We start from the raw sequence: 12,026 nt of genomic DNA, 5'->3' as shown, positions 1-12,026 counted from the left end.
TTTGATAAGATTGTATTCCCAGTGATACAGACTCACTCAAGACGAATTTTCGCGATGTAACCTAGAGCAGGTGGGGTCCAGTAAGACGTATACCATTTGATGAATCGTATTCCCCTACCATTTGTTAGGTTACTCCACCACAAAGACCATGTTTCAGCAGGTCAGTGATGAGCGTGATCTAGTATTTGCTGATAACCAAAAGGGAAAATGAAACAGTTAAAAGTCCCCAGTGCACTTACGTGGATAACATCGTTTGGGAAGATACAAGAACGTATCTCCCCTGACTATGTGATTATTCACAAAAGTGCACTCGGACATACCGTGTTTCGTTTTTTCCTCTCGGTTATCAGCAAACATAAAGTCTATATCAAAAGTGAGAGCGTACAGTGTCTTACAATTATCCGTAACGCCTGAGGAAAATGTTCAAATTTTTCAGTTGATGGATCTAGTTTGATGCCGACGGCCTTAAATGACCCTGGCAGGTGACAGGTCTAATGCCCAGATAACCAACCACCATCTTTCTACCGCAGCGGATCACAGCTCAGGTCTATCACACAGTCAGCAAGGGTTCGAATCCTTCCTTGCGGTGGACATTGTATTTGGCTGTTTACTTGGCGTGAGGAGTGGTGAGGCGGGGAGTATCACTGCTCCTAGATGCAAGACGGCCAGCAGAACGAGCGGGAAGTCGACGTGGGTAGGAGTCATTAAGAGCACCACGTCACCCTCGGCCACACCCGCGGCAGCCAGACCCCCGGCCACACGGGGTACCTGCCTGCAGTAGTAGCTGTAGGTACGTTGCTCTCGGGTCACAGCGTCAACCTGCAGCCACGTAAACACACGTTACACCAACCCTCCTCACCCATGGTCACAACCAACATGTGAAAACATGGCCAAAAGAATGCAAATATTACCGTGAACACTGTATACATCATAAATATTAGTATTCATACCCAAAAATAAAACTTAGGATTACTGTACCTCGAATATCACAACAATTTTGTTTGTCAGTTTATACTAAAATAATTGATAATATTCCTAGATCCTCGCTAGCCCAGAGAACAATAATGTGAGGGAGAGAACAGCGATGTTTGGAGGATCATCAAACTGGCAGAAAATGGCTGGTTGTGCCTCACCATGGCCGTCTTCTCGCCGTGGGACGCCATCTGCTCCAGCAGGAAGGTGGCGAGGTTGGCGTCCACAATCGGCGGGAGTGGCTTCTCTCCCTCCCACTCCAGCACCCGTGGAACGCCTCGCTGCTGCTGCTTCTTCTTCTCCATTTTCTCTCTGCAAAGGCAAACATCTCTTAATTTCCTACACGCGTCCATGTCCATAATCAGGAGAGACTAAATGTGAGACAGTTTACGTTCAGAAAAAAAACAGTAAAGTGCGAGAGGGCAAATAATGCAGGCCCTCCCCAAAACGTTCACATAAAAACATATCAACACTAAGATAAAGAGGAGGAGGAAGGGGACTCGTTTGGAAGCTGTGCTTTACGTTTTTGCTGATGGTTTTTAATGTGTTTTCCATAATTGTGATCATTTCCATCGCAAATCACTACCTTTTAAGATATTATCCTCCCTGTTGCCCAACGATAATGGTGGGAATCGGGGTTTTGGGTGGAGAGACTCACACATAGTAGTGATCTGCGTAGAAATGATGGCCCCAGTCGGTCAGAAAATGACGTAAAATCTATTTCAGCCTAACTTAACCTAACCTACCCTGACCTGACCTGACCTAACCTACCCTGACCTGACCTGACCTAACCTACCCTGACCTGACCTGACCTGACCTGACCTAACCTAACCTAACCTACCCTGACCTAACCTACCCTACCCTGACCTGACCTGACCTAACCTGACCTGACCTGACCTGACCTAACCTAACCTGACCTAACCTAACCTAACCTACCCTAACCTAACCTAACCTAGCCTAACCTGACCTAACCTGACCTGACCTGACCTAACCTACCCTGACCTGACCTAACCTAACCCTGACCTGACCTAACCTGACTTGACCTAACCTAACCTAACCTAACCTACCCTAACCTGACCTAACCTACCATAACCTGACCTAACCTAACCGAACCTAACTTAACCTAACCTAACCTGACCTGACCTAACCTAACCTGACCTAACCTAACCTAACCTGACCTAACCTAACCTAACCTACCCTGACTTGACCTGACCTAACCTACCCTGACCTGGCCTGACCTTACCTACCCTAACCTGACCTAACCTAACCTAACCTAACCTAACCTACCCTAACCTGACCTAACCTAACCTACCCTACCCTAACCTAATCTGACCTAACCTGACCTAACCTACCCTAACCTAACCTACCTAACCTGACCTAACCTAACCTAACCTAACCTACCCTAACCTGACCTAACCTAACCTACCCTGACCTGACCTAACCTAACCTACCCTAACCTACCCTAACCTGACCTAACCTAACCTACCCTAACCTAACCTGACCTAACCTAACCTAACCTGACCTAACCTGACCTAAACTAACCTAACCTGACCTAACCTAACCTAACCAGGGCCTGGATATCCGAAACGTTAACAGTACCCATTGCCCACCACCACAATCACTGTGAGCCAGACGATCACTGCCCACCACCACAATCACTGTGAGCCAGACGATCACTGCCCACCACCACAATCACTGTGAGGCAGACGATCACTGCCCACCACCACAATCACTGTGAGCCAGACGATCACTGCCCATCACCACAATCACCGTGAGGCAGACGATCACTGCCCACCACCACAATCACTGTGAGCCAGACGATCGCTGCCCATCACCACAATCACTGTGAGGCAGACGATCACTGCCCACCACCACAATCACTGTGAGCCAGACGATCGCTGCCCATCACCACAATCACCGTGAGGCAGACGATCACTGCCCATCACCACAATCACTCTGAGCCAGACGATCACTGCCCATCACCACAATCACCGTGAGGCAGACGATCACTGCCCACCACCACAATCACTGTGAGCCAGACGATCGCTGCCCATCACCACAATCACTGTGAGGCAGACGATCACTGCCCACCACCACAATCACTGTGAGCCAGACGATCGCTGCCCATCACCACAATCACCGTGAGGCAGACGATCACTGCCCATCACCACAATCACTCTGAGGAAGACGATCACTGCCCACCACCACAATCACTGTGAGCCAGACGATCGCTGCCCATCACCACAATCACCGTGAGGCAGACGATCACTGCCCACCACCACAATCACTGTGAGGCAGACGATCACTGCCCACCACCACAATCACTGTGAGGAAGACGATCACTGCCCATCACCACAATCACTCTGAGGAAGACGATCACTGCCCACCACCACAATCACTGTGAGCCAGACGATCGCTGCCCACCACCACAATCACTGTGAGGCAGACGATCACTGCCCATCACCACAATCACTCTGAGGAAGACGATCGCTGCCCATCACCACAATCACCGTGAGGCAGACGATCACTGCCCATCACCACAATCACTCTGAGGAAGACGATCACTGCCCACCACCACAATCACTCTGAGGAAGACGATCGCTGCCCACCACCACAATCACTGTGAGGCAGACGATCACTGCCCACCACCACAATCACTCTGAGGAAGACGATCACTGCCCACCACCACAATCACGTGAGGCAGACGATCACTGCCCACCACCACAATCACTGTGAGGCAGACGATCACTGCCCACCACCACAATCACTCGTGAGGCAGACGATCACTGCCCACCACCACAATCACTGTGAGGCAGACGATCACTGCCCACCACCACAATCACTGTGAGGCAGACGATCACTGCCCACCACCACAATCACTGTGAGGCAGACGATCACTGCCCACCACCACAATCACTGTGAGCCAGACGATCGCTGCCCATCACCACAATCACCGTGAGGCAGACGATCACTGCCCACCACCACAATCACTCTGAGGAAGACGATCACTGCCCACCACCACAATCACTGTGAGGCAGACGATCACTGCCCATCACCACAATCACCGTGAGGCAGACGATCACTGCCCACCACCACAATCACTGTGAGGCAGACGATCACTGCCCATCACCACAATCACCGTGAGGCAGACGATCACTGCCCACCACCACAATCACTGTGAGGCAGACGATCACTGCCCACCACCACAATCACTCTGAGGAAGACGATCACTGCCCATCACCACAATCACTGTGAGGCAGACGATCACTGCCCACCACCACAATCACTGTGAGGCAGACGATCACTGCCCACCACCACAATCACTGTGAGGCAGACGATCACTGCCCACCACCACAATCACTGTGAGGCAGACGATCACTGCCCACCACCACAATCACTGTGAGGCAGACGATCACTGCCCACCACCACAATCACTGTGAGGCAGACGATCACTGCCCACCACCACAATCACTGTGAGCCAGACGATCACTGCCCACCACCACAATCACTGTGAGGCATACGATCACTGCCCACCACCACAATCACTGTGAGCCAGACGATCACTGCCCACCACCACAATCACTGTGAGGCATACGATCACTGCCCACCACCACAATCACCGTGAGGCATACGATCACTGCCCATCACCACAATCACCGTGAGGCAGACGATCACTGCCCACCACCACAATCACTGTGAGGCAGACGATCACTGCCCACCACCACAATCACTCTGAGGAAGACGATCACTGCCCATCACCACAATCACCGTGAGGAAGACGATCACTGCCCACCACCACAATCACTGTGAGGCAGACGATCACTGCCCACCACCACAATCACTGTGAGGCAGACGATCACTGCCCACCACCACAATCACTGTGAGCCAGACGATCACTGCCCACCACCACAATCACCGTGAGGCAGACGATCACTGCCCACCACCACAATCACTGTGAGCCAGACGATCACTGCCCACCACCACAATCACTGTGAGGCAGACGATCACTGCCCACCACCACAATCACTGTGAGGCAGACGATCACTGCCCACCACCACAATCACTCTGAGGAAGACGATCACTGCCCATCACCACAATCACCGTGAGGAAGACGATCACTGCCCACCACCACAATCACTGTGAGGCAGACGATCACTGCCCACCACCACAATCACTGTGAGGCAGACGATCACTGCCCACCACCACAATCACTGTGAGCCAGACGATCACTGCCCATCACCACAATCACCGTGAGGCAGACGATCACTGCCCATCACCACAATCACTGTGAGGAAGACGATCACTGCCCACCACCACAATCACTGTGAGGCAGACGATCACTGCCCACCACCACAATCACTGTGAGCCAGACGATCACTGCCCATCACCACAATCACCGTGAGGCAGACGATCACTGCCCACCACCACAATCACCGTGAGGCAGACGATCACTGCCCACCACCACAATCACTGTGAGGCAGACGATCACTGCCCACCACCACAATCACTCTGAGGAAGACGATCACTGCCCACCACCACAATCACTGTGAGGCAGACGATCACTGCCCACCACCACAATCACTCTGAGGAAGACGATCACTGCCCACCACCACAATCACTGTGAGGCAGACGATCACTGCCCACCACCACAATCACTGCGAGGCAGACGATCACTGCCCACCACCACAATCACCGTGAGGCAGACGATCACTGCCCACCACCACAATCACTGTGAGGCAGACGATCACTGCCCACCACCACAATCACTCTGAGGAAGACGATCACTGCCCATCACCACAATCACTGTGAGGCAGACGATCACTGCCCACCACTACAATCACTGTGTGGCAGACGATCACTGCCCATCACCACAATCACTGTGAGGCAGACGATCACTGCCCACCACCACAATCACTGTGTGGCAGACGATCACTGCCCACCACCACAATCACTGTGAGACAGACGATCACTGCCTATCACCACAATCACTGTGAGGCAGACGATCACTGCCCACCACCACAATCACTGTGAGGAAGACGATCACTGTTCACCACCACAATCACTGTGAGGCAGACGATCACTGCCCACCACCACAATCACTCTGAGGAAGACGATCACTGCCCACCACCACAATCACTGTGAGGCAGACGATCACTGCCCACCACCACAATCACCGTGAGGCAGACGATCACTGCCCACCACCACAATCACCGTGAGGCAGACGATCACTGCCCACCACCACAATCACCGTGAGGCAGACGATCACTGCCCACCACCACAATCACCGTGAGGCAGACGATCACTGCCCACCACCACAATCACCGTGAGGCAGACGATCACTGCCCACCACCACAATCACTGTGAGGCAGACGATCACTGCCCACCACCACAATCACTGTGAGGCAGACGATCACTGCCCACCACCACAATCACTGTGAGGCAGACGATCACTGCCCACCACCACAATCACTGTGAGGCAGACGATCACTGCCCACCACCACAATCACTGTGAGGCAGACGATCACTGCCCACCACCACAATCACTGTGAGGCAGACGATCACTGCCCACCACCACAATCACCGTGAGGCAGACGATCACTGCCCACCACCACAATCACTGTGAGGCAGACGATCACTGCCCACCACCACAATCACCGTGAGGCAGACGATCACTGCCCACCACCACAATCACTGTGAGGCAGACGATCACTGTTCACTACCACAAGTACTGATCACCGTGACGCAAACACGATCACTTCTCCTATCAGACAGACAATCACTGCTCATCACCACACAATCATTGATCACCACCAAACAGATCACTGCAGTACCATTAATGCTCCTCATTAGACCTGCGGTCACTGCTTACCATTTGAAAGACGTTCACTGCTCCCAATTAAGACTGTCACTGATTGCCATTAGACAGATTGTCACTTCTCACTAGGCAGACGGTCAGTCTTCACCTACAGGCAACCGATCACTGCACACCACGAGACAGACGGTCACTGTTCACTGCTAGACAGACGATCACTGCTCGACATTAGACAGACGATTACAAGTCATCACTATTCAGGCAATCACTGCTCGACACCAAACAGATGATCACTGCTCTCCACTAAACAGGACATCACTGCGTAACACTAAACAAACGATCACCACTCACCACTAAACAGACGATCACCACTCACCACTAAACAGACGATCACCACTCACCACTAAACAGACGATCACCACTCACCACTAAACAGACGATCACCACTCACCACTAAACAGACGATCACCACTCACCACTAAACAAACGATCACCACTCACCACTAAACAGACGATCACCACTCACCACTAAACAAACGATCACCACTCACCACTAAACAAACGATCACCACTCACCACTAAACAAACGATCACCACTCACCACTAAACAAACGATCACCACTCACCACTAAACAAACGATCACCACTCACCACTAAACAGACGATCACCACTCACCACTAAACAGACGATCACCACTCACCACTAAACAGACGATCACCACTCACCACTAAACAAACGATCACCACTCACCACTAAACAAACGATCACCACTCACCACTAAACAGACGATCACCACTCACCACTAAACAGGCGATCACCACTCACCACTAAACAGACGATCACCACTCACCACTAAACAAACGATCACCACTCACCACTAAACAGACGATCACCACTCACCACTAAACAAACGATCACCACTCACCACTAAACAGGCGATCACCACTCACCACTAAACAAACGATCACCACTCAACACTAAACAGGCGATCACCACTCACCACTAAACAGACGATCACCACTCACCACTAAACAGGCGATCACCACTCACCACTAAACAGACGATCACCACTCACCACTAAACAGACGATCACTACCCACCACTAAACAGACGATCACCACTCACCACTAAACAGACGATCACTACCCACCACTAAACAGACGATCACCACTCACCACTAAACAGACGATCACCACTCACCACTAAACAGACGATCACTACCCACCACTAAACAGACGATCACCACTCACCACTAAACAGACGATCACCAGTCATCACTAAACACGATCACCACCACTAAACAGACGATCACCACTCACCACTAAACAGACGATCACCAATCATCACTAAACAGACGATCACCACTCCACTAAACAGACGATCACCACTCACCACTAAACAGACGATCACTACTCACCACTAAACAGACGATCACCACCCACCACTAAACAGACGATCACCACTCACTACTGAACAGAAGAACACCACCCACCACTACACAGACGATTACCACACCACAAAACACGAACACCACTCACCACTAAACAGACGATCACCACACACCACTAAACAGACGATCACCACTCACCACTAAACAAACGATCACCACTCACCACTAAACACGACCACCACACCACTAAACAGACGATCACCACTCACAACTAAAAACGATCACCACACCACTAAACATGTACACCACTCACCACTAAACAGACGATCACCAGTCACCACTAAACACGATCACCACACCACTAAACAGACGATCACCACTCACCACTAAACAAGATCATCACACCACTAAACAGACGATCACTACTCACCACTAAACAGACGATCACCACTCACCACTAAACAGACGATCACCACTCACCACTAAACAGACGATCACCACTCACCACTAAACAGACTATCATCACTCACCACTAAACAGACGATCACCACTCACCACTAAACAGACGATCACTACACACCACTAAACAGACGATCACCATCCACCATTAAACAGACGATCACCACTCACCACTAAACACGATCACCACACCACTAAACAGACGATCACCACACCACTAAACAGACGATCACCACTCACCACTAAACAGACGATCATCACACCACTAAACACGATCACCACACCACTAAACAGACGATCACCACTCACCATTAAACAGACGATCACCACTCACCACTAAACAGACGATCACCACCATTAAACAAACGATCATCATACCACTAAACAGACGATCACCACTCACCACTAAACAAGATCATCACACCACTAAACAGACGATCACTACTCACCACTAAACAGACGATCACCACTCACCATTAAACAGACGATCACCACTCATCACTAAACAGACGATCACCACCATTAAACAAACGATCATCATACCACTAAACAGACGATCACCACTCACCACTAAACAAGATCATCACACCACTAAACAGACGATCACTACTCACCACTAAACAGACGATCACCACTCACCATTAAACAGACGATCACCACTCATCACTAAACAGACGATCACCACCATTAAACAAACGATCATCATACCACTAAACAGACGATCACCACTCACCACTAAACAGACGATCACCACTCATCACTAAACAGACGATCACCACACCACTAAACAGACGATCACCATTCACCACTAAACGGACGATCACCACTCACCACTAAACGGACGATCTCCACTCATTAAACATACGATCACCACCCACCACTAAACAGACGATCACCACCCATTAAACATACGATCACCACTCACCACTAAACAGACGATCACCACCCACCACTTGACCGACGATCACCACTAAACAGACGATCACCATTCATCACTAACCAGACGATCATCACTCACTAATGAAAACGATCACCATTCACCACTAAACAGACGATCACCACTCACCACTAAACAGACGATCACCATTCGTCACTATCCAGACGATCACCACACCATTAGAAACGTTCACCACTCACCAGTAAACGCGATCACCACACTACTAAGCAGACGATCACAATTCATCACTAAAAACGATCACCACTCACCACTAAACACCAACACCACTCACCACTAAACAAACGATCACCACTCACCACTATACACGATCACAACACCACTAAACAGACGATCACCACTCACCGCTATACACGATCACAACACCACTAAACAAACGATCACCACTCACCACTAAACAGACGATCACCACTCACCACTAAACAATCACCACTCACCACTAAACACGATCACCACACCACAAAACACGAACACCACTCACCACTAAACAGACGATCACCATTCATCACTAAACAGACGATCATCACCACTAAACAGACGATCACCACTTATCACTAAAGAGTCACTCACCACTTACCACTAAACAGACGATCATCACACCACTAAACAGACGATGACCACTCACCACTAAACACGATCACCACACCACTAAACACACGATCACCACTCATCACTAAACAGATGATCACTACTCACCACTAAACAGACGATCACCACTCACCACTAAACACGATCACCACACCACTAAACAGACGATCACCACTCATCACTAAACAGACGATCACCACACCACTAAACAGACGATCACTACTCACCACTAAACAGACGATCACCACTCCACTAAACAGACGATCACCACTCATCACTAAACATACAATCACCATTCATCACTAACCAGACGATCACCACTCACCAATAAAAACGTTCACCACTCACCACTAAACACGATCACCACACTACTAAGTAGACGATCACTACTAAACAGACGATCACCATTCATCACTAAAAACGATCACCACTCACCAGTAAACACGATCACCACACTACTAAGCAGACGATCACTACTAAACAGACGATCACCATTCATCACTAAAAACGTTCACCACTAAACACGATCACCACACCACTAAGCAGACGATCATTACTAAACAGACGATCACCATTCATCACTAAAAACAATCACCACTCACCAGTAAACAGACGATCACCACTCACCACTAAACAGACGATCACCACAGCACTAAACAGACGATCACCACACCACTAAACACACGATCACCACTCACCACTAAACAGGCGATCACCAGTCATCACTAAACAGACGATCACCACTCATCACTAAACAGACGATCACCACTCACCACTAAACAAACGATCACCACTCACCACTAAACAGACGATCACCACTCATCACTAAACAGACGATCACCACTCATCACTAAACAGACGATCACCACTCACCACTAAACAAACGATCACCACTCACCACCAAACACGATCACCACACCACAAAACACGAACACCACTCACCACTAAACAGACGATCATCACACCACTAAACAGACGATCACCACACCACTAAACAGACGATCACCACATCACTAAACAGACGATCACCACTCATCACTAAACAGACGATCACCACTCACCACTAAACAGACGATCACCACTCATCACTAAACAGACGATCACCACTCACCACTAAACAGACGATCACCACTCACCACTAAACAGACGATCATCACACCACTAAACAGACGATCACCACAGCACTAAACAGACGATCACCACATCACTAAACAGACGATCACCACTCATCACTAAACAGACGATCACCACTCACCACTAAACAGACGATCACCACTCATCACTAAACAGACGATCACCACTCATCACTAAACAGACGATCACCACTAAACAGACGATCACCACTCAACAGTACACAGACGGACACTGTTCAACACTGGACAGACGATCACTGCGCAACACGAAACGAACGATCATCACTACTCACCAATACACAGGCGATCACTGCTCACCAGGAGACAGACAGACGGTCACTCTCTCTCTCCACCACACAGACGAACGCAGACTCTGGGGTTTCAGCGTAGTGTTAAAGCGTAATCACCACTGTGATGATGATGATGATAAGATAGGGCTTCTGTGGTCATCTCCAGTGGTTCAGTAGTGGGCTTCGTCCTTCGCAGGGCTCGCTTAATCATCATCATTCAGTCATCGTGAGTTATTAGTGGGGATCGAGATGACGTAGTGGGGTCTGATGTGACACTGTGGGAAGTTAAGTGAGGAGCGCTATTTATGTAATCATCACTCAAGATGTCCACAACTCATAACAATGCTTTAATAAAACATGTCTGATATTAGAAGAAAAAAAAAATCTTTCCAGAATGCAGTTTTTATATGGAAATCTATACACAGG

General features: G+C 49.5%; 1 protein-coding gene across 1 annotated transcript in view; it reads right to left on the bottom strand.

Annotated features, from left to right (window-relative positions):
• LOC139751340 (uncharacterized) overlaps positions 1-11,812 on the bottom strand; it is a 47,980-nt gene extending 36,168 nt beyond the window's left edge. The window contains exons 1-3 of the mRNA XM_071666694.1: positions 11,604-11,812; positions 1,134-1,284; positions 612-819 (exon numbers count right to left, since the gene is read on the bottom strand). Coding sequence (XP_071522795.1) covers positions 612-819; positions 1,134-1,277 — 352 coding nt within the window. The 5' untranslated portion in view covers positions 1,278-1,284; positions 11,604-11,812. The remainder of the gene's footprint in view (positions 1-611; positions 820-1,133; positions 1,285-11,603) is intronic.
• Positions 11,813-12,026: the final 214 nt, after the last annotated feature.

This window comes from Panulirus ornatus, chromosome 11 (assembly GCF_036320965.1).
Source record: "Panulirus ornatus isolate Po-2019 chromosome 11, ASM3632096v1, whole genome shotgun sequence".
Classification (NCBI taxonomy): domain Eukaryota; kingdom Metazoa; phylum Arthropoda; class Malacostraca; order Decapoda; family Palinuridae; genus Panulirus; species Panulirus ornatus.
Note: the sequence above shows the minus strand (reverse complement) of the source record. Positions and strands in the feature narration are given on the sequence as shown.